At 47.8% G+C, this 23,024-nt stretch overlaps 2 protein-coding genes across 4 annotated transcripts; both read right to left on the reverse strand.

Moving 5' to 3' along the window:
* Positions 1 to 310: 310 nt before the first annotated feature.
* Positions 311 to 14,458, reverse strand: SYCE1L (synaptonemal complex central element protein 1 like). Its single transcript, XM_054579098.1, has 12 exons — positions 14,389 to 14,458; positions 9,039 to 9,098; positions 7,428 to 7,487; positions 7,171 to 7,245; positions 6,553 to 6,600; positions 6,242 to 6,296; positions 5,769 to 5,832; positions 4,795 to 4,864; positions 4,619 to 4,706; positions 4,298 to 4,382; positions 1,404 to 1,619; positions 311 to 556 (listed from the first exon to the last, which is right to left on the reverse strand). The coding sequence occupies exons 1-12, from the start codon at positions 14,456 to 14,458 to the stop codon at positions 311 to 313; spliced, it is 1,137 nt and encodes a 378-aa protein (XP_054435073.1).
* On the reverse strand, positions 12,888 to 23,005 carry MON1B (MON1 homolog B, secretory trafficking associated). Of its 3 annotated transcripts, XM_054579164.1 has the most exons (6): positions 22,876 to 23,005; positions 22,304 to 22,461; positions 20,022 to 20,351; positions 18,656 to 19,475; positions 18,147 to 18,294; positions 12,888 to 15,784 (listed from the first exon to the last, which is right to left on the reverse strand). In XM_054579164.1, exons 2-6 carry the CDS (start codon positions 22,449 to 22,451, stop codon positions 15,575 to 15,577), a joined length of 1,656 nt encoding a protein of 551 aa, XP_054435139.1. In that variant the 5' UTR covers positions 22,452 to 22,461; positions 22,876 to 23,005; the 3' UTR covers positions 12,888 to 15,574. The 3 variants fall into 3 exon arrangements, with proteins under 3 accessions (XP_054435139.1, XP_054435138.1, XP_054435140.1); XM_054579163.1 differs by lacking the exon at positions 22,876 to 23,005 and having other exon boundaries at positions 22,304 to 22,772; XM_054579165.1 differs by lacking the exons at positions 20,022 to 20,351; positions 22,876 to 23,005 and having other exon boundaries at positions 22,304 to 22,772.
* Between the last annotated feature and the right edge of the window lie 19 nt (positions 23,006 to 23,024).

Genomic DNA, 23,024 nt, shown 5'->3' on the forward strand with positions numbered 1-23,024 from the left:
CCTGTGCCTCTGTGAAACCCCCACGCTGCAGGCCTGTGCTGCCTGGCGCAGGACCGGCCGGGAGGATCAGCCGCGGGAAGTAACGGAAATCGCAGCGGACTTGGCGTTAGAAGGCAGAACACATCTCGGCCTGGAAGGCGAAGTACGAGACTTTCCGCCCTGCGGTGCTGGGAAAGCCACTTACCTCCCTGAGCACTGGTTTCCTCACTCAGCCAAGGGAATGCCATTACCGGATTAGACTACAGAGGAGTGTAACAAAAACTCCAAACAGGAGTAGTTGAAAGGAGGTAGAAGGTGACTTCCCCTCTGCCTAATGGCAGGAGCAGAAGGATCGGCGCCTGAAGCGGTCGCCCCACTGCGCCAGGAACTCGGGCTCCTCCTTTCTGGTCGCTCTCCCACCCCCGGCGCTGCCGTTGCCTCCGCAGGTGAAAGGTGGCCCATAATCAAGGCCGCAGGGCTCACCCTCCGGCTGCCAGGAGGACACGTGGGGCGAGGAACGTGCACCTCGCTCCCTTTGAAGGGCACGAGAGCAGGGTCGTGGGGAGGTGGCCAGGGCCTGCCCGTGAGAGCCCGTTAACTTCTCAGGAATTATGTGAGCCGGTTGTTAAACACCACCTTTAGTGAGCAACTAAACTACAGAAACTCACAATTAAGCAAATTAAATTAAAAACAAGGGCAGCAGCTCCTCAAAACTCAACCCTCCTTAATTATATTATTATAATTTGCTGTGATCTGCGCTCTGGTGGTTATTGCCTCCTACTGCTACCGCGGAAACGCGGCACCGTGCTCTGCCACTGCATGTCTTTTCCTGAGGGCGAAGACGCCTCAGGGTGGTGGCCTCAAATCAATCATGACCTAGTTACGCTGCAGAGATTGACAAACACTGCAATCCAGGCCTTCATTTATTTTGTTTAATAGATGGTTTACACTGGGACCTGGCAAACCAGCCCACAACTTATTTTGATTCAGTCCTTAAACTAAGATGATGAGGGGTTTTTTTGTTTGTTTGTTTTTTGTTTTATTTACATTTTATATATAGAAGTAAGGAATGGAGTGGGAGGGAGGGAGAAAATATGTGACAGAGAGAGACTGTAGGGAGCTGCAAAGCCTGAAACATTTACTGGAGACCTTTACAATAAATGTCTCATACTTCAGGTGCAGAAATAAAACCATAACCAAAACAAGCTGTATTTTCCTCAACATCTGCAAAACACTTGGAACCCACAGGCACATAGATGGCATGTAAAGATGACCTTGCAGCCACCATTTCAAGTGTCCAGGGTGTCACCTCAAGCCTATTTAACAAGGGTAATGCCCCAGCCTTTGTTCAGAACAAGACGACAGGCCCACGTGGGGCCGGTGCTAAGCCCACGGCCCCAAACCAAGGCTCAACAGAATCACACTTTCAGCTCTCCCGGAAATGAGACCTTGAACCGGTCAACCAGGAATGACCTGAGCCACACTGGTGTGGCCACCCGCCTAGGGACCACCGCCGCCCCCTGGGAGGGGAACTTTGCAGCAACCGGCTGGCTCTCCGCCGAGTGAGCCGTCCCTGTTCCCGCGTCCTTCTGCCCATGGAAGTCTGTCATTTTGAACAGCTCCGCGGAGCGCCTTTCTATCTGCAATATGGAATGCTGCCCCATTATAATCGATTTTTGCTCAGATAAACTCAAAATGTTTAATATGCCCCAGTTTATCTTTTGACAATTCTGGCCCCAGAAGAGGGAACCAAAGGAGACCCCCCACGGCCCCCAGGAGCCACAAGCAGCTGGGAGGAGGTACCTGCTGAGCCCCTTGAGCACGCTGCTCTCTCTGCCCCGGAGGCTCTGGGCACGGCCCTCTGCAGCTTTGGGTCAGGAGCTTTCAGATTGTGTGGGCGCTTTGCCTGGACTGCGACTGGGAACCTGCAGGGGTTGAACTGGATCTTAAACATCAGTGGCGTTCAGGGCCGAACTGGGCCTGACTAAAGCAGGAGTGGAGCCCGTGTGAGGCCTCAAGTGGGTACAATTTTGTTCCACGACTAAATAAGCAGGTTTAACTTATCAAATCTAATCAAATTAGAGTGGCCACAGTAGAGAATTTTTAAACTAGATAAGCATGTCCATACACGAAATCCCCAGAGAAAAAAAGGATCTCAGCCTGGCACTCAAAATGGCAAAGGGAAAAATTATTATTCCTCCTCTACCGTTTCAGGTGACCTGTTCACCACCCCTCTCCCCCTAGAACCTGCAGAAGGGACCCAAGGGAAACTGGCAGAAGCTGGCCAAAGAGGAGAATTCCTACTAACGTCAGCGCTCCCAGTTCTCTATCTGTGGTGCCTGGTCAAGAAAGAAAAGTAAAATGCCATGCTCTCCTTTGTAAATTCAGGCTCTTGTGAATGTGATTTTGGGGTGCCATTGTTTGTTGAAACTTTCTCTCCCAGGGCAGCTCTTGCCTTCTTTTATATATGTTTATGTTTAAAGAGTAAGGCTTGTATATACCACTAGAGGATGTATGTGCCTGCGTTTACTGGTGTATGTGTATATTGTAGGCATATACAGAATGCACACGTATTTCCTCTGTTAGCTCCACCAAGTTTATCTTCTCACCAATCTAAATACTGTAGCAACATTAGTTTTATTTTCTCAACAGAATAAATGTCCCAATAATTGCTCTGCAAGAATTAAATGCTAAATCAGCAAACTTCTACAATATTCAGTCAACCTGCTATTATGTAAGATTATGCTATTTCTGTGGGTTCCCAGAGGCTTATAAAACAGGTCAGCTTTGTCCTAAATGTGGGTTAATTTCCTTTTTATGATTTTATTTACATATATTGTGAAATGATTACCACAGTAGGTTCAGCTAACATCCATCTTCTCATACAGACACATTAAAAAGAAAAAAGGGAAATTTCTTTTTGTGATAAGACTTCTAAGGCTTTACTCTCTCCCCTTCCCTACATGTCACATAGCAGCGTTAGTCAGAGTCTCCATGCCGTACGTTACATCCCTAGGGTTTATAACTGGACGCTCATGTCTTTTGATTACCCTCTTTCAGTTCTTCCTGCCCTCACCCCCTGCCTCTGGTAACCGAAAGTCTGACCTCTTTTTCTATGAGGTTTTTTGGGGGTATTTTGGTGGTTTTGTTTTTTAGATCCCACATAGAAGTGAAACCATACAATATTTGTTGGTCTTATTTTAGTTAGCATAGTGCCTTCAAGGTTCATTTACATTGTCCCCAAAATGGTAGGGTTTCTCGTCGATATTTTTCTTTATGGCTGAATTAAATTTCATTGTAGTTGTGAGATATATATGTATATATAAAATCACATATATACCATATATATATTTTTATCTATAGATCACAACTTCTTTGTCCATTCAACCATTGATAAACACAACGGTTGTTTCCATGCCCTGGCTATTGTAAATAATGCTACTATGAGCATGGGGGTGAAGATATCTTTCACGTCGATGTTTTCTTTTCCTCTGGATGTATTCCCAGAAGTGGGACTACATGGTAGTCTGTACTTTTTGGAGGAGCCTCCACACTGTTTTCCATAGGCCTGTACCAACTTACAGTCCCACCAACAGTCACAAGGGCACCTTCTCTCCACATCCCTGCCAGCATTTGTTATCTCTTGTATTTTTGACGATGGCCATCCTAACAAGCAAGAGGTGAGATGTCATTGTTTCTAATTTGCATTCCCCTAATAACTAGTGATATGGAGCATTTTTCATGCACCTTCTGGCCTTTGGTATAGGTTTCTAGAAATGCCTATTTGGGTTCTTGGTCCATTTTTAAACTGGGCTCCTTGCTCTTGTTGGCAAAACTGGCTGTTCAGGAATCCGAGACGCAGGGGTGGAGACCGGGTGGACTTGACACCCACTTAATCACTGAGCCTCTGCGAGAGGCTGCCCCGGGCCTGGGGGGCGGGGTCCGGCGGAGGCCCCACCCCGAGGGCCTGGAGCCCCGCCCCTCTCCGCTAGCCCCAGGGACTCCGAGAGCCCAAACTCAGCCGAGCGGGTGGAGGACAGTTTCAAATCATTGTCTTTATTTCTTGGCGGGCCTTGAAATGGGGTGGGGACGCGGTGGGTCCTACTGGCCTAGCGGGGCGTCAGGGCCAGCTCCATCGGGGGCTCCAGGTCCATCCTTCTCCTGGCGGGCGGGCGCAGAGAGTCAGGCGGCCGGGCGTGGCTGCCTTTGCCCTGCCACCGTCACCACCGGAGAGGCCCTGCTCCGAGGGACTCTGGGGACGTCCCCGTCCCCTCCGTCTCCCTCTCTGCCCTCTTAGCCTCCGTTCCTGGCTCCCAACCTCTCCTTTGTCGGCCCCGTCCTCCGAGGTCCTCTGAGTCTGGGTGGGAACTTGCCCCCCGAATTTCTCCAGCTCCACCTTCGGCCTGCGGAGAAGGGGCAGAGGAAAGGAGGAGAAAGAAGAGAACAAGAGTGGAGGGAGTCAGGGAGGAAGCCACTGAGACACCGTGACCCCGCACCCTGAGGCCCCGCCGACCAGCCCCAGAGCCTGTGCTCCTGGGGCTGCCGGGAGGGGTGGTGTTGCGGGGAGCATGGGACTTTCCCCCCTCCTCCATGCCCCTTCCGCCTCGCCATGCCCCTTCCCCCTCTGTTCCCTTCTCACCCTTCGTTCACCGCCCGGGCGCCCTCGGCCACAGGCAGCGAGCGCAGCCTCTGTTCCACCAGCTCCAGCTTGGCTCGAGTGGCGTTCTCTGCGGGGGTGGGGGAGTCACGGGCGGGGCCTGGAGCTCCCCAGAGCGACCCCGTCCCCTCACCCCCCACCCTCCGCTGGAGTCCCACCTTCAGCGAGCAGCTGCTCCTTGCTGCTCTGCAGGGCCCGGATCTCCCAGGCCAGTCTCTGCTCCAGCATCTGCGAGGAAAGCGAAGAGGCCGGAACGTCCGTCTGTTCCGTACTCCCGGCCCCCTCCTCCTTCACGCCTCTCAGAAAGTCCTTACTTGAATTAAGTCATTCATTCATCCCACTATATTAACTCAATGTGCAATTTCAGCTGTGACTGAGAGCCGGTGGGGACACATTTCCCCGCAATCGCTCCCCATGACCTTGTGTACTCCTCCAATCTCCTGTCTTGCTTCTCTCCACATCCTCCCCGCCCACCCTCCTGTTTGCTCTTCCTCAAAACTCCACTGCACTGTTCAGCCTCAGGGCCTTCGCATTGGCCTTCCCTTCTGCCAGGAATATTTGCACCCAAATACATGCATGGCTCCCTCACTTCCTTCAGGTCTGCATTCAGATGTTACTTGCTGAGGCCTCCCCCAAAGGATATTACATGATCCATCTTACGTATTTTCTTACTTAGAGTCTGGGTGTGCCTCCCCCCCCCCCCCCCCCCGCGCCCAACCATCCTGGGACAGGCAAACACTTGGTCTCTAGGGCTCTCCGCTGTGTCCTTCTGCCTGGAATGCTGCCAAATGCATCCAGACCCAGGAGTTGAGTGAAAGAATAACCCAACCACAGTTTTTTCAGGGTTCCCATTTGCCACTGCAAGGTGAGCACGCTCTAGGTGAGCAGGAGGAAAGAAGGATCAGCAATGGTTACTGCACCAGTCTGGACACCCGTGTGACAGTGGGGGATGGTGAGAGGTGGCCAGATTTAAGGTAAGAGCTGAAGGATTGAGTGGACGGGCAAAAAGAACGATGGAGTCAAGGGCTCTTCCACGAAGCTGGGCCTGAGCAGGCGTGCGCCTGCGCAGCCAGCGGAGACGCGGAAACCAGGTGAGGAGGGGCTTTGGTTGGAGGCCGTGACGATGGCTCACCTGGAATTCCCAGAGGTCCTTGTGCTGGCCCATCAAATCCTCCAGCTGTTCTTGCACGTGCAGCCTAGGGGCCAAAACCAAGGAATGAGAGAACACCTGCTCGGACCAACAAATAGCCTGGTCCAGCCTGGGGGTTCCTCATGCACAGACATTTGGACTTTTGCCTAGTGCTCCCTCTGACAGATACACAAATGAATCAATGGCGGAAGAGCTGGATAACCAGTATGGGAAGACTCAGAACAACACCAGTAGGTGAAATTTATAAAGAAACCAGCAAGGAATGATTCAAGGAGTGAGGTTATCTTAAACACTATCAAATATCAGAAATGAGCATAGAAGTCTTTTGCCTAGCTAATCTGTCTTATTAAAAGGGGAAATGAGAAGAGTGTGTCCAAGCTTTATTTTCCCTAGCTCTTGCTTGCCCCTCCTGCAAGCTGGGGACTAAAGCTGGGAAGCTGGGCAGGACCGCTTACCTGTGGGCCTCACTTGCCCTCGTTTGGCCGTGCAGCTGGAGGATCCTCAGTGCTTCTGTGGAGAGAGGAACCAATAGGGCCATGTGAGAGCTCTTGGGGAGTCAGACTTGGGTGGAGGTGACAGGCACTAAAGGGTACTAAGGGGACTTTATTGTTTCCTTCAAGTCAGGTGGCAGCCAAGGAAAAGATTGGAGCAGAGAGGGAAGTACCCTGACTCTGATTTCAGTGGGATCCTTCTGGCTGTTCTAGGGATTGTGGGCTTTTGTGGGGTGATAGGGTGTAACAATGAAGGTAGAGCAGCTGGTAAATACCTTGCTTTTTTCTTAAGACCTCCTCTAGGTGCACCTTCTCTCCATTCACTGGAAACACAGGGACACTTTGAGCCTCCAAGGAAGGGGCTATGTCCTGTGCCCCTACTGCAACTTTATGCAAAGGGCATGACCAGGGTCACACAGAGGGTCTGGGACAGCCCCAGGAAGGGGGGTTATGTTCTTGCCACCCCGCACCCATCTCCCACTGGGGACCACCTGATCCGGCTCCTCCCCCTCGGTGCCTACATTCCCTGTAAATGCCAAAGGAGTAGAGACTCTGCAGACTGCACAAGATCTATACCGAGGACAGAGATGACTAGAAATAAATAGATGCACCGAGTTAGGTAGAAATAAAGGCTATGAAGAAACAAGTCAAGCAGGAGAGAGAGTGACAGAGAGGTGATGTTCCATTTTCCTACGGGGCCGCCACGGTAGACCTGTTGGATAAAGTTTGAGCGAAGAGCTGAAAGACGACTTGAGATAGCAAGAAGCAATCTGGACTGCAGAGAGGAAGAGCACGGCGGGGAGAGGGGGAGCCCATGCAAAGACCCTGTGCGGCGCACAGGGGCACCAGCCGTGGCCATGGCATCCCTGCCTCCCTCTTCTGCTCTCACTTACAAGAGTCCAATTCCCTGTGCAAGGCCTCCCAGAGAGCCCGGGCTTCTCCCAGTTCCTCACTGGATTTCTTCTTTGCTGGGCCAAAAAGTGAAAGACGACACTGTGAATGCAGCCTCTAGCCACGCTATTCTCTCTCAGACTGTGACACTGCACATTCATCTTCAAACAACCTGGGTGCAGGCGCCTGGATTTTATAGCAGAGGCATTCAAAGTCCAGGGCCTTCCTGGCCAGCTGGCCAGCCCAGGTCCCAGGTTACCTTGCTGAAGCTCATTAATCCGATTAATCAGGTCTTCTATCTGTGGCTCCAGGCTTCCCTCTGCAGAAGGAAAGATTGAACCAGAGAAGATAGATGCCTGACCGTCCAATGCCGATGGAGAGAGGCTGGGTGTTGGGGCTGTGCCTGTGCTGCTATCGACCAACACAGTTAGTGAAGTCTGCTGTCTGCTGGCGGTAAGAGGCCCTTGCGAGGTTTGAATTCTGGGTGGCAGAGATGGGCATTGCGCAAAGATACGATACCAATGCAGGTGGCAGTGCCTGCTGTGGAGAGATTGAAGAGTGAAAGGGTAGAAGGTGCTTCTTAAGATATAGAAAGGCCCCAAATGAAGAGAAGGGAGCCTGCGGTTCTGTGGGGGTGGGGAGTATAGAGGGAGGCACGTGTGCAAAGTAGTGGCTAAGGGGCTGGCGTGGCAGGTGCGAGTCTAGTAAGCAAGGGCAGGGGGAGTGGCAAAAGGCAAGCTGGGGGAAGTGGGGGTGCACACACTCAGGGCCTCCTGGGACATGGTGGAGGCTTCCAGGTGTAATTCTGAGTGTGGCGGGAGCCAACGAAGACCACCTGCCTGTCCCACCCTGTTAAAAGCCTGGCAGGGCAGTTGTTACTTCTGTCCATCTGGACTCTGGTATTGGTCTCACTGGAGAAATGGAGAAAATGAGGTTTTGGTTTTGTGGGTGGCAGCTTTCAAGTTCTCCAGTGCAGGGAGGTCACTGTCTCTTTAGCGGACTTGTCTACTTTCTCACAGCTCCAATATCAGCACTTTGTATGGAGAACCCTTTTTCCTCTTCCCTCTTGGCGTCAAGATCTGCAGCACAGAATTGGGGCTAAAAGCTTCCCAACCTTTGCTGGGTCTCACTACCAACCCCAACATTTTGGATTTAATTAGTTCAAGCCCTAGGTTTTCCAAGGCCCCCAACTCCAGCTCCTGTGACTTCTAGGACAGTCGGTGCTTCTAAGTTGCTGATTATGATGGACAAATCTCCAGGGGTCCTTGCTTTACTGGTGGTGGTTCTGCAGTTTCTCTAATTTTAGCCCCAGCGCACTTCTGCAGGCAACCATGGAAGCAGGGCAGGGGGGTCCTTTTCATTAGGACCAGACCAATGGCCTGTAGAATTTAACCTGAGGATGGGCGGGGGAGGGGACCAGCCTCAAACCCAGCCAGCACTCTGCCCAGCCCTGAGGTAGGCTGGCTCCCAGGCTCCTCTCAGCAAGCAAAGCAAGGGGCAAAGCAATGTATCTGTACTACCATTTGTATACTAAAGGGGCGGACAAAGAATACCCACTCATGAACGTATTTTTTTAAATCTCTGGAAAAAATACCCTAGAGTTTAAAAGTAATTGTTGCTGGTCTGTGGGTCAGGGAAATGGATGGGTGTGTGTGTGTGTGTGTGTGTGTGTGTGTGTGTGTGTGTGTGTAAGATCCTAGAATTTTCCATCTTCTTAATCTTCTTGAATTTTGAGCCTGTGTTTTTGGTTCAAAGACTACATTGGATTAGAGGGAGAAAGTGCCATGGGATAATTTCCCAAGGTTGCAAGTTGAGGGACCTGCTTGATTCAAAACCCGGGGGAAGCCTCAGATACAAGGAGACACGTGACCTTTCTGCAGCTTTTTCACCATTGCCAGCAAGTCTTCAGTCTTCAAAGACTTGGTCTGCCCTGTAGAGATGAAAATCAGAATTATAGGACCCAGTGAGAGAGGGGGCTCTGAGGGAAGGTCCAGGCTTATCTGGGAAGGAAGGAGGCCAGTCCCATGGGTTCTGCAGACACCCCTGGGCTGGAACCAAAAATGGGCTAAGGGCTAGGCCTCCACTAGAGCAGTGCCCCTGCAGGACCCTGTCCCTTGTCCCTGAGGTTTGTAGTGTTTGCTGGATGAATCAGGGCCCCTAATGAAGGTCAAGGATGAGAGAAGGGGAAGCACTTTTGTTGCTACTATTCAAAATCAGTGTGACGTTCTCACCAAGGCAATAGAGCAGAAATATTTCATATGAATTTTTTACAAATCATTGTAGGTCACAATTTGCAAATTCTTAAAGAATATTTGAGTCTAGAAAACAGTTATTAATGACCCCTAACAATGAAAAAAGACAACCGGGTAATATGAGCTTCTTGAAGGAAGAACATAACATCACCTAGGAAGGATTCTTGCCAACAGGAAGGAAGGAAGGAAGGAAAGAAGGAAGGAAGGAAGGAAGGGGGGGAGAGAGAGAGAGAGAGAGAAAGAAAGAAAAGAAAGAAAGAAAGAAAGAAAGAAAGAAAGAAAGAAAGAAAGAAAGAAAGAAAGAAAGGTTTCCATATTTAAATACCGATTCAAAGAAAATACAAAAAGCAGAGAAACATGCTACATGATATCATGGGGATATGATCAGCATTACAAGACTCTGGCAAACTCTACAAGACAATCTTGTTTCTTCAAAAAATAAATTGCAAAGAAGAAAAAGGAAGAGGGAAAATTATGATTAAAAGAGACTTGGGACATAAATCAATCAATTGTAATGAACAGACCTGATTTGCATTTTGTTTCAGACACACTTTTCATAATATATACATCTATATATTTTTAACATGAGCCTGTGTTACTTTTAGAATTATAATAACAAAAAAAATCAGAAAAAAATATTGACATCTTAAACTCTTGCAATCAATGACAAAAGGTCAAATCCAAGTGACCTACCCCTCTCCAAGGAAAACTGGGCAGAGAATGTGAAAGTCAGCTCACAAATCACACGATAGCCAAAAAGCAGTATACAGTGAAAGGTCCCTTCCCCTCTGACCTCAAGTTCCTCAATTCCCCTCCTCTAAAGTCAGTAAAGTTACAAGCTGTTTGTGTGTACTTGGAGATAATTCAATTCATATACAAGCATATTTCCACTTTCTATGTAAGTGGTGTCATATCATAAATGATGTTCCACAGCTTGTATTTTTCATTTGACACTGTATACTGGTGATCTTTTTAGTCTCTTCAGTGGCTGCATACTGGTCCACTGAGTGAATATACCATGATTTCAGAGCAATCCTCTACTAGTGAATATTTAGGTTGCTTCTCTTCTTTTGCTGTTACAACACTGCCACAGTGACCATCTTTATTAGTTTTCTTGGGCTGCCAAAACAAAGTACCTCAAACTGAGCCTTTCTTTTGTGCCTGTTTGTGTTTTCGCCTTTCATTCTCTCTCTGTCCAAATTTCCCTCTTCCTGTAAGGATGCCAGTCATTGGACCAGGCCCACCCTCATCCAGCATAACCTCATCTTCACTAGTTATATCTGCAAAGACCCTCTTTCTAAATAAGGTCACATTTTGAGGATCTGGTGTTCATGAAATGTTGGTGGGGACACAATTCAACCTAGTATACTTATCCTTGTCCATTCTCCTCTGTGCCCACATGGAAATATATTACTGGATAAATTCCTAGAAGGCTACCCATTGGATCCAAGGGCATGCCTATTTTTAAATTAGACTGGTATTATGGAATTGCCCTATACTTGTTTTTGGCAGGCTCCCCAAAAAACCTCCTTCCCCGTACTCTTACCAGCCAAGTATGCGTTCGCCTATTTCATTTTTGCCAATCTGATAACAGAAACAGTAGTACATTTCAGACTTCCTGATAGTAAATATCCAAAACTTACTCAACTCCTATGGATCAGAAATTCTACTTCTGAGAATCTATCTTAAGGAAATAATTAAGGGTGATGGGCAAGATGTTCATTGTTTGTAATCTTAAAAAACAGAAGCAATCTAAAGATGTCTTAGTTGATTATAGCACATTTATAGGATGAAATTCTTTGCATCCATTAAAAATAATGTTGTAAACCAGGGGTTCTTAACCTGAGCTTATTAAATTTCATTGAACTATCTAGTGGTATGTTCATTTTCTTTACATATTTTCTGTCTTACTTGAAATCTTTTAGAAATAAGTGTGCATTAATTTAATTTGCATTTAAATTTTAAATTATTAAACAATTGTAGAAGAACTTAAGATAAAAAGTAAAAGTCTCTCCTCACGAAAAGCTCTTTCCCCAGATCACTCCCCTTTCCAGAAGTAACCATGCTGATAGTTTGGTGAAGACACTCAGGTCTTTAGTAAAATTAATTTCATGAATTGCTTTAATTTTTATTTTCTTATCCAAGTAACATTCTAGAAACATTCAAATACTACACAAACATGTGAAGTTAAAAAAACCTCCCCTTCTCTTCTTGGCCCCAAATCTCAGTGCTTTTCTCTGATATTAATAGACTGGTATGTATCCTCTGGAGACTTTAAACGTTTTTAAATACTTTAAATATTTGGAAATTAAACAAAAAATAAAACTACTTTAATAACAAGGATAGATATTTGTTATTGCTTTCTTGTTAAATATTTCACTATAAAAACTTCCAAATGTACATGAAGTAGGGAGAATACCATGATGAACTGATTTATTCATTGCCAAGATCAGAAAGTCATTAATATTTGTATTTGCTTCAGCTGTGTTTTTCCTGTGAAGTTTTTTTTTAAATTTATTGCTTTTAGAGAGGCAGAGGAATGGGGAGAGGAGAGAAGTATTTTCAAGAGAGAGAGAAAAACATGAAACCAGGCTTCCATTTTATCCCCAGATACTTAAGTCTCTCATTACTTGAAGACATTTTCTTAGATGACTCCAATCCTATAATCACACCAATATTAACAATCATCAGTAATCATTATTACTGCCATCCACTACCCAGAACCTAGATTTCTCCCATTGTTCCCCTGTCTTTTATAGGTGGCTTTTACCATCATTTCTGTGGAAGCTCCATCTACGTTTTTCCTTTCCTCTGCATTTCTGGCCCTAGTCATGGGGCAAGATCATGGCTGATGAGTAAATCTTTTAAATGATCCAACTAACATCTTGATAATTTTTTTTTAAAAATCCATGTTAAAAAAAAAACCTATAGCACATGAGCTTCTTTTAAACATTTTATTTTGAAATAATTTCAGAAGTACATAAAAGTTGTAGAAATAGACCACAGTTCTCCTACTTGCCCTTGTATCAGGTCTCCCATTTGTGACCATTTTTGTACCGTTAATTGCAGGGATCTTGGCCCTTTATTCCTTAATGTTCCAGTGGGCATTTCCTCTCTACAAGGGAAATCTACCAGGTAACCACAGTATAACCACCCAAACCAAGATGTTAATATCAACATCAATCAATATTAATATATGGCCCTCAGCTACCATTCAATTTTTTTCTCATATTTTAAAATTATATAGTATTACATTTTCCTAAAAGAATAAAACAAAAAAAAGAAATCACAAAAATGGCTTTACTTTTGCACAGCCCCCAAGATCAGAGTTCCTTGTGAAGAATCATCAGTTGGGCCTTCCACCTCCAGATGTTTCTCTGTCCAGCCCCCACATGGGTATAATTGACATTGCCCCTGCTTTGTTTTTTAAAATCCAAACTTGCTTCCCTCCCCCCGCCCCACCCCGCTCCTAAAAATCTCTTCTTGGAGTTCATTCGGTGTCAATAAATACTAATATTGTCTTTTAAAATTAATTATTTTAAATTAAGTTGTCATTTTTTCCTGCTACCTAAAAAAGTAAAAAGTCCACCACACAAGTATTCCACAATATGCATGAAAATACCTAAACTTAGCCATTACCATGATTGTTCTTTGTTTAGCTTCCATCAACAACACTCTAATGACTCTCCCTGGTCCACACATCTATGCATTCTCCTCATTACTACGAATGGTGACTGAAGATATGGAATAGCATTTTAGTTACTGAAAATGTTCTGCCAAACTGCCACCAGCAAAGCCTTCGCTGGTCAGCTCTCCCAGTGAGACGAGATGGCCTTTTCCCCCAGAGTAATCAACACTATTATCCCTCTTTAGAAAGCCAACTTTAATGGCCAGAAATGGGAACTTGACATGCTTTTAAATTTTCTCCCTTGCTGATGAAATTAGTAACTTCAATTTTGACAAATTTGAAAAAGTGATACTGGAAGTTTTCTAGTACAGTGGCAGCTATAGTAAGTGCTTAATAAATGAGATCCATTTGTACCTCTCAAGTTCTGTCCTTTGTTGAAAGCAGGCATTGAGTGTGTGGCCCAAACCAAAGAGAACTCTCCATGTTATTTCATTATTCATACAACAAAGAAAATTATTGGGCACTTATTATATGCCAAGCAGCCATTGTTTGGGTGCTGGGGAAAGAGCAATAAATGGTTTTCACTCTATGACAATAAACAATAATCACCGTTATTGTTGATGTCTGCATAGGTAGGCCTGAAAAAAGGCAATCCAGTATGTTTATTAACATAGTGGTTTAAGGGCTGTGCAGGAAAGGGTGTTATAGATGATAGGTTAAAAGGTTGAGTTGTTGAAACAGTGATGGATATGTGGGCATTTATCAGGCTATTCTCTGTATTTTGGTACATTTAAAAAATTCCTATAATTAGAATAATGCTAGTGGCATAGTAGCCGATCACTGTCCTGTGAGGTTTTCTTTTGTCTAAACTGCAATTCCCACTTGTCTGTAAGCAATTTTTGCCCCTCCTCACTAGGATGAAGGTATCATTACAAAATGCCCTGGAGAAAAGCTGTCTGTGGGAGCGGCCATTCTCAATTAAGATTTGAGTCCACACACAGTGTGATATGTGCTGGGGGTCAACTGATACTGGGGAATTACCGTTAATTTTCCTAGGTGTGGCAGCAGCAATGATTTTTGTGAGAACGTCCACCTCCATTTGTTGCTTGGAGATGCATACTGAAGTATTATTTAAAGTACAAAGTAGTATGTCCAATAAAGCTGATAGGAGTTAATCCTGATGAAATTATGCATGTTATGTCTGTATTATTGAACCCTATTTTATAAAAGGCTTAACATTTTTTTTTCTTTTAGAGCTGCTATCAATATTTCATTATTGGAACGGGACAGCTGCTTCTCCCTTCTACCCGGGCTAAGAGGGGCCGGCTTATTCTCATTACCTTCACCCTCCTCCACCTCCTCCAAGACCTCCAGCCGCTTCACCTCCAAAGGCTCCAACTTCCCCGCCATTTTCCAACGCAGGAATTTGGCGCATGCGTCTCGGACAATTGGGTTAAAAAAAAAACCAACTAAAAAACACGCCGCGGCAGATAGGCTCTATGGCGCGCATGCGTGCAGTGCGCATCGGCTCGTCAGTTGACCGGGTTGAGAGCAACGGGGTTTCAGCGAGCCTCGGGCCCAGTCAGCAGCATGCGCCTTTAACTCCAGTTTAGAGGAAACAAGGGCAGAACTAGGGTCTTCATGGGCTGGGGAGTGAGTGTTGTGAGCACACACACAAACTCAAGGGGGTCTTTCCCTCTTCAGGTTGAAAGGAAGTCCGGGAGAAATGTGCATGTGTTATGCAGTGGTACAGAGTTCAAGTCCTTTTTCATTGAACACAAATCCTCAGGTAACAGCCTGTGAGAGGTTAGTTATCTCCATTTCATGGAGGGGCAGAACGAGCCTCAGCAGCTATGTGCACCACCTACGTAAAAATTCTGGATCTCCTCTACCCTGTGAGGTCGTGGCTTTGTCCCCGGTTACAGACAGGTAGACTGTGGAGGCCACTTTTCTCTTTGACATTAGCAGTGGCCAACATTGATGGGGGTCATTTTTGACGTTAAGGATGAATAAAGCATATGAAGGGCAAAGGAATGTCCTTGTGGGGAGTGGTTTAGGCCTTTTTCTTTAAAGTGTCCTCAGGCCAGTTCCAGGCACAGGCTGGCCCTGCCTCTGCAATCTCAGAATCCCCGTGTGCTACCCAAAAAGACCTTGGCCAGCCCTAGACACTCAGGGCTAAGAGCCCATTGACAAAGTTGACTCCAGATGCATGACAGAGGCTGGAATATCATCCAAGTGGAGGAAGTGAGACAGAGGGAAGGGAAGAGGCCTAAGGATTTCCCCATAGGTGGAGTTACATGGGGGGACGGGGGAAGCAGTCTGTCACCTGTGTGCAGCCAGCTGCCACCCATCTCTCATTCGTGGGTAGGCCCCCAGCTCTTGTCCCATTGTCCAGGGAGAGACCAGCCACAGATACCACCACGAACCACTCCATCCCTCTCATGTGGCCCATTTCCAGGGTAGAGACAGAAGGTAAAAGCCGAAGGTCGTCATTCCCAGCACTGCCCAGTCTGGGAGTTCTGCCTCTCAAGATCCGCTGAACAAGCCATTATGGGAAGCGTGGTCTGTAGAGGCAGATGAGGCTGCGGGGGGTGTGGAGTACTTGGGGGGGTAACGAATGAAGAGCCGATCTTCCTCCTTCTTCACCCAGCGCAGGAGTTTGGTTACTGCCAAGATGGCACCTGCCTTAGTCACCAGGGGGCTGAGGCAGGTATAGAGCTCAAATTTGGAGGTCACCTGTGGATTTGAGAGGAGACAGTCAGTTGGCTTGAGCTGCCCATGCCCAATCCTGTCCATCTGGCTCTAGACACATGTGTGTCTCCTGTTTAGAAGATGCACCTAGCAGCAGCTCCCCCCGGTGATGCCTGGTCACTGGGATTATTATGTCATGGGTAGGCCTGGAGTTCTCAGTTTAGATCTAGTGTCTTCAATTGGATGATTCTGGCTGTACGTGTGAACCTCAGTTTGCTCATCTGTAGAATGGGTATAACAGCAATTGTTGTACACAAGGTCTTGTTCTAAGCTCCACACACCTGTGTCTTCATCATCTGTACTCTGAGTGTAACCAGAGGGTTAATTCAATTGATCCTCACACCAGCCTGAGAGCCTTGATGTGACCAGATCACCATTCATTTTCCACACCACCTCTCACTACTCCCCCCTCACTCCCTCTGTTCCAGCCACCCCAGCCTCTCCTTGCTATTCCTCAAACATAAAGCAGGCTCAGTCACACCTCACAGCACTTGTACAGTCCTTTCCCTCTGCCAGCTGTACTCATCCTTCAGAAACCCACATGGCCCGCTGCCTCCCCGCCCACCTCAGATGCCGCCTCCTTGGTGAGGCATCCCCAGACCACCTGATTTAAAATTCCCAGCGTACCGTAGCTTGATTTTGAAATACCATTCTTTGCTAAAGGGTAAAAGGGCTACTTGGACAAATGGACTGACAGAGAAAGTACAAGCTGAGCTTGGAACATCTTGTGCCACAAAGAACGAAGCGCTTCGGCAGTGATGGGGACATATCAAAATGACGCACGGGTCAGCCCGCCCAAATCAAAACTCCCATTGGCTAAATCAGAGACAGTTTGAGCAACAAAATAAATGACAGAACAGGCTCTTAGCCCACTGAATTAAAGAAAAATCCACAAGACCATAGTGATACATGTGTAAAATTAAAATTTCAACAAATATAGGAAAAGTTCCCTGAAACAACAGAATCTCAAATAGTAACTGTAGAAGGAAAGGTAGGGCTAGAAAAATCACCACCTAGTAAACACCAGAATATTAACTGTTGCTGGCAAGAATCATTAATGGGGATTAAAATTATTGGATGAAAGTATAGTGAAAAACAGAATACTGACATAATCGCCTCATGCTATGTAATAATTATTGTACAAAGGGTAAAAACACTAACTTCGTAAGTGGATAAATCTGGCAAACCCACCTTACCTAAGCAATCAAAGTTAACATCATCAGCCGTGGGACAGACCGACATTGTGGGCCTCCTGACACGATGCAGAGAAGGGCACAGCACCGCTTCTGTGAGATTCCTTCCCAAAATGCATGACCTCAGTTCAGTCATGGTAACATGGCGGAACAACACAAGTTGAGGACATTCTAAAAACTAACTGGCTGGTAAGGTCATGAAAGACAAAAAGGACTGAGAAACTTCCAGAATAAATGAGACTAGGAGGACACAATAAAGCAGTCCAACGTGTGACTCTAGACTGGATTCCGGACAAGTAAAGAAACATTAGTGGGACAACCAGTGAAATCTGAATGAAGTCTGTGGATTAGGTGTCATTATAAGGATGTCAATTCCCTGATTTTGATAAGTTACTATGGTTATGTTAACACCTGGAGAAACTAGACGATGGAATTATTTATAGTAATTCTTTGTACTATTTTGTGACTCCTTTGTAAGTCTAAAATTGATTGAAAATTAAAGTTTAGAAAAATTAAAAGTAAAATAAAGTTCTTGGCCTAGAGCAATGCCTGATACACAATAAGAATCAAATAAATTATTTAATAAATGTGCACTAAATGGCAAAGCTGGGGGAAGGTGCCATTTCCAGTGGGGTCACCCTGACCAAATTCGCAGAATATCTGACTTTTAATAGACCCACAGGAAGTGAGGACAGGAGCCCAGAAAAGACCCCAGGGAACGATATCCCAGGTAGAAGGCACAGCATGCGAGTGTGGTGTTCAAGGAATGCTGAGGGGGGACTCATGGAGTCAAAACTGGACTGGTGCCTGAAGACACAAGGGCCGGCTTAATGGGGAAACAGGGAATCACCAGGCACAGGGATGGTTGTTAATGGGGCCTCTTGAAAGCTGAAGACACTGTACTGATTCCTAATGGGGGAGCAGCACACAGAATGATGGGGCTAATGAGGTCTGTAGACGTTCTGACTGACCCTAATGCATTTCAAGGACAGGTGTGTGATGGCAGGGACAGTGTTAAAGGCAAAAGTATACCTAGCCCAAGCAAAGGCACAGTGTGCTAGATGGACAGAGTTTGCTATGCCGGGGGGAATACCATGGAGGGAAGAAAGTATTGCAGCAGAGAACGAACCCCTTCAGAGCCCTAACCAACTCACCCAGGCCAGCAGCGTCTCCTTCTCAGCCACGTGGTAAATGAGGCGCAGGGGTCGGGAGGTACTGTGGAGGCGTGCATGCAGGCGGTGGTACAGGTCCGACAGGCGCTGCCGTTCCTCCTCTCTGCTGTAGGGGGCCTCTAGCTCGGGGCTGCAGTGGTGGACGGAGGCAGGGGACAAAGTCAGTCTAGGGCTTTTTTGGCTGGCGCATCTTCCTCTAGTCAAGGGAGTTCAGTTAAGTTAGGGAGCTAAGCCTTCCCCATTAGGCTTGAGGAACTCCGTGGCTGGAGGCCAAGCTTTCCCATCAAACTATGGGACTCCTTGAACCCTGTTCTCCATTAGAACAAGGGATTCCTTGAGATTGGTGGTTGAGCCTCCCTCATCAGAGACCCATGCTATTCCTCCTTCCTAGCACGTGGCTGGCTCTTATGGAGTCACGACTGTGAGATGCTGAACCTTCCAGTTAGATAAGCCTTTCCACCCTGCCAATTGCCCACAGGGTCAGGACCCACCTGGTAAACTGGGGCAGCTGGCGGTGATGGTCAGGGATGTCCAGTGGCTTATAGAGGAAGTGCCAGAGGCCAGGTGCCCCCACAGCCTGCACACTGTAGGAAGGGGCATTGGCTGACAGAGCATTAGAGAAGCTGGCAGCCTCCCCAAGCGTACGCATGGCACCAAGGTTGTGCATGCCATCTTCTACCAGGCGCCGGCAGGTGGCCATGTCATGGAAGGCCTCAGGGTCAGTGCCAAGCAGCAGTAGGCAGACAGGCATGGCGTCCAGGCGGGCCACATAGGCATAGAAGAAGCCATCAGGGTTGAAGCGGGGCAGGCACACAGGTGCCCATGCCTCCCCCGCTGCAAAGGCCGGGGCGCTGACCCAGTTGAGCAGCAACTGCAGGTCGGCTGGGTCCAACCGGCACTCAGCCAGCACACTCCGCTCCTGGGCTGCTGTCACCAGCTGACCACCGACGGCCAGCACAGACAGCGCCAGGCCGGGTGCTGTGCAACGTCGGAGCAGTGCACCCAGTGCTTCCCGCAGTGGACGAGCAAGGGGCACACAGCGCACGGCACCCAGGAGCAGGGCACCTGGGTCTCGCTCCACACTGTCCAGAAGCCGGTCTAGTGTGCTCTCCGAGCCAGCCAGCAGGCGGCGGAGGTCGTAGTTCTGCTTACGGGCGAAGATGCGGGCCACACTCGCACGTGTCAATGTGCTCACGATCTGTGCGTGCACAGCCAGCAGCTCCCTCCGAAGCTGGGCTGCTGACTGAGGAGTCCTTGACACAGCCACCAGCAGCAGAGGGCCCTGCTGTAGGAACACCAGCTTGTGGTCCTCTAGGGGAGGAAACAGATGGGCAGAGTGTAGAGATGAGTCAGTAGTGACTAAAGGGGGTCCGCTGAGGTTCTTCCGCCCTTTCCCTGAACACACACACTTCACTCTGGTCAGAACTTGTGTGGTCACCGTGGACACTTGGACTAGGGTAAGGACAAGCTGGGGGAGTATGAACATTTCAGAGACAAGATAGGGTGGTCAAAGACTCAGGTTAGACATACAGCATGGAGTGGGAGAAGATGATGCAAGGACTGACAAAGCCAGAAACACACACATCTCATCCACAAGCCCACAAAGTCATGCTGTTAGATAAACAAGGAAGTATCCAGCCAGTTGCTTACATCCCAGTGAGTCAGTAACTCAGAACCCAGCAGGCCAATCTGACAGAGGGACACAACCCTCACCACGCCGGACAGCCATCCACATACACTGACTCACACGTGGCTGGCTGGAGTGTGCTCCAGGCAGTCAGCCCTAAAGCTAGCCGGCTGGCCGTACCCGTATTCTCAGTCACTGCCCCCTGTCCTGCCTCCTGCCCCTTTGCTCACCAGCATAGATGGCGCGGATGGCATCTCCTGCACTCTGCACGAAGGACACGAGGGCTGTCATCACACCCATGGTAGCCGACAGTGCCTCCACACTGCCGTACCTCGAGTAGATGGGCTTGCCTGCCTCGCTCAGCACAAACACGTGCTTCCGCTTGCTGCGCCAGTCCTCATCACTGGGGTCTCCGCCCTGGCCCCCAGAGCCACTCTCAGGGTCACCCGTGGGACTATTCTCAGAGGCTGAAGGATCCCAGAGCCCATAATTACATGAAGGGGACTCTGACTGGGGCAGTGGTGACAGCAGGCTCGGTGACTTGTCCTTGGTCTCGGATCCTGAAAGAGAGCCCCTGGTGGGTCATCTGCCTACGGACTCCCAGTAAACCCAAGTGCCCAAGCACCCACCAAGTCAAATCCCTACCAGTCCGCCAAGGACCCCTGATGCTGACACGAGACCTCCAGCTATCTCCTCTGTTCTTAATATTACATCCACATGATCCTCTTAAATCCCTGATAATCCGATCTCTTCACTGTGGTAACTGAACCCTCTATGCCCCTAGAGACCAATTATTCCCCTTTCAATGACTACCATTCTCACATCTTCAAAGCACCTCATTGCCTCTGAATAACCTTCATCTTCAATGATCCTCCATTAAAAACCTCTGACCCCTCATTATTCCCCTGATATCTACTCACCCCTCAATAGATGTAATGGCCATGTTTATATCTATTAATGTTTGGGTCTTTGTTCCTTACCCTAATTACCCTAACTCCTTAATCTCATTGATGTCCATTGATCCAGGATCCCATTGACTCTCTTGAGCACCATTTATATTACTAATGAGGACCACTAATTCCCACAATGACTGCCATGAATATCTGCTAACATCCAGATCTTTAGGACTCCCTTAACACGCTTCCCCCCACCCCATTTACCCCCACTGCTGTTCACCAACATTCTAATGATCCCACATTAACATTACTTATACCCAGGTCTTCAATGACCTTCAATGACTACCTTGACCCATAATCTATTCTACTCCGTGTCCATTCCATCCCCACTAGGAACACTATTAACCTCCCCTAACATCCAAGACTTCCACAACCTCTGCTGACTCCCCTGACCCTCTTATCCCTTTCTCCCTTCTCCCCAGGGATCACTATTAATCTCCACTAACACCTAGGACTTTAGTGACCTCCACTGGCTCTCCTGGCCCCCTTTAGGCTGAGTAGTATCCACTCCCCTCCCTACAATAACCACCATAATATACACTAACACATAGAGCTTTAATAATGACCTTCACTGCCTTTCCCCATGATCATCATTACCAATCACCAATGAAGCCCACGATTTCAATGCCCCCTACTGACTCCCCTGACACCCCTTCCATCCATTCTAGTCAGTGTCCATTGATCTCCCAAAGACAATCATTATTATCCATTGGCAACTAAATCTCAACAATTTTCCCATAAAATTCCAATGACCTCACATTCCCTCATTTTCTAATCCCATATGCCCCCAATTACCAACTACCTCCTCCCAATATCTGCCATTACTTGCCAGTAATTCCCAAGTTCTCAAAGATCCCCCCGCCATTTAGCCTCAGAGATGTCCACTAATCCTTCTCAGTGAGCCCATTAACATACACTAATTCCAAAGTGGTCAGTGAGCAATGCCCCCCGTGACTCCCATTAATTCTCCACGGAATACCTTTACACATCTACTTGGGGCTTTAAAGATCTTCCTACTGGTCCTCTAATGCTCCAAATAACCTCACTGATGTCCATTGCCTCCCTACCAATGATCACTATTAACGCCCACTAACATTTGCATTTGATTCCTTAAAAGACTCCCTCCAACAACTCACCATTGTCTCCTCAATGATATAAATACTCTGAGTGCCCATTGGCTCCAACTGATCCTCTTCCCCATCTCAGTGACTTAAATAACACCTTACACCCCAAGAAACCGATTTCTGAATAGCCCACATTTGACCCTATTAACTTTCTTTTGGTCATGACCTATACAGCCTAAATCCCCAATGCTCTTCTTTGACCCCCAAAACCTAAAGTCACTCCAAGACCCCCATGAACATTCACCGATGCCCACTGATTTCCTTTTTATTCCTTGATGATTTAAACTACAATGTGAGTCAACAATGACCTCCTACTGCCCACATGCAACCCTGTTAGACCCAGAAGACTCTTCAATGGTCCCTCATTGACCTCTTCCAACAATGACAGCCCCTATAAATTCTTCCCAAGACCCTAGTGAGGAAGAGGCATACCTGTTTCCTCCAGGCTCCCATCTCCGAGATCTGCTGGGTCCCCGTGAACCCCTCCACCGTCTCCAGCCTCCTCACTGGGAAACCGCGTGTCCTCCAAGTCCTCTGCGTCCCCGGGGGCTGGGGCAGCAGTGTCTTCTCCGGCCTCCATCTGCACATCCCTGTGCGGGAGGGGAATTGGGGGTGGCGGGCAGCAAAAGAAACTTCTTAAAAGCTTTAACTGAGCTTAGCCTTCTGGTACACACTCCTAGTGCTGGTTTCCCCTCGGTTTTCAATAGGATGAGACATTAAAAATATGACGAAATATTTGCATCCTCCAACACTTGCTGAAAAGGAAGGCTCTACCGAGCCCCAGGAAATAAAGATTCATAAACACCTGTTTTAACCCGGTGTTTCAATTGGCCGGGTACCATCACTTCCCGTAGCCGCGTTATTATTACACTTCCGGGTGCGACTGCTGTCTCGCCACACTTCCGGGTGCGACGACGCTCTGAAGGAGCTTCCCGGTACGGAGCTTGATTCGCTCCCCGCGGGACCCGACCCCTCTCTCCCACCGCCCCCTGGCCTTGGCTCACCGTTGAGATGGAGCGCACCACTCCCGGATCTACGTCGGATCTGGCTGGGAACCAAGCGAGGCCCCTCTGCACCTCTTCCCACCTCAGAGTCTCGCCCGGCTACGCTAGGCAAGCCGGGCCCACTTCTGTTACAGAAGGCTGTCGGCGTG

Source organism: Pteronotus mesoamericanus, unplaced genomic scaffold (assembly GCF_021234165.1).
Source record: "Pteronotus mesoamericanus isolate MK-2021 breed Mesoamerican mustached bat unplaced genomic scaffold, CSHL_Meso_final contig_52, whole genome shotgun sequence".
NCBI lineage: Eukaryota > Metazoa > Chordata > Mammalia > Chiroptera > Mormoopidae > Pteronotus > Pteronotus mesoamericanus.

Coding starts and splice junctions, on each gene's coding strand:
- SYCE1L (XM_054579098.1), bottom strand. CDS start 14,458: ATGGCGGGGAAGTTGGAGCCTTTGGAGGTGAAGCGGCTGGAGGTCTTG. Junction 7,246..7,427: donor GATTAATGAGCTTCAGCAAG/GTAACCTGGGAC, acceptor TTTTTGGCCCAG/CAAAGAAGAAATCCAGTGAG. Junction 6,297..6,552: donor GGTCTTAAGAAAAAAGCAAG/GTATTTACCAGC, acceptor CTCTCTCCACAG/AAGCACTGAGGATCCTCCAG.
- MON1B (XM_054579164.1), bottom strand. CDS start 22,451: ATGGAGGCCGGAGAAGACACTGCTGCCCCAGCCCCCGGGGACGCAGAG. Junction 18,295..18,655: donor CAGCTGCCCCAGTTTACCAG/GTGGGTCCTGAC, acceptor CCACCACTGCAG/CCCCGAGCTAGAGGCCCCCT. Junction 15,785..18,146: donor AGGAGACGCTGCTGGCCTGG/GTGAGTTGGTTA, acceptor TCAAATCCACAG/GTGACCTCCAAATTTGAGCT.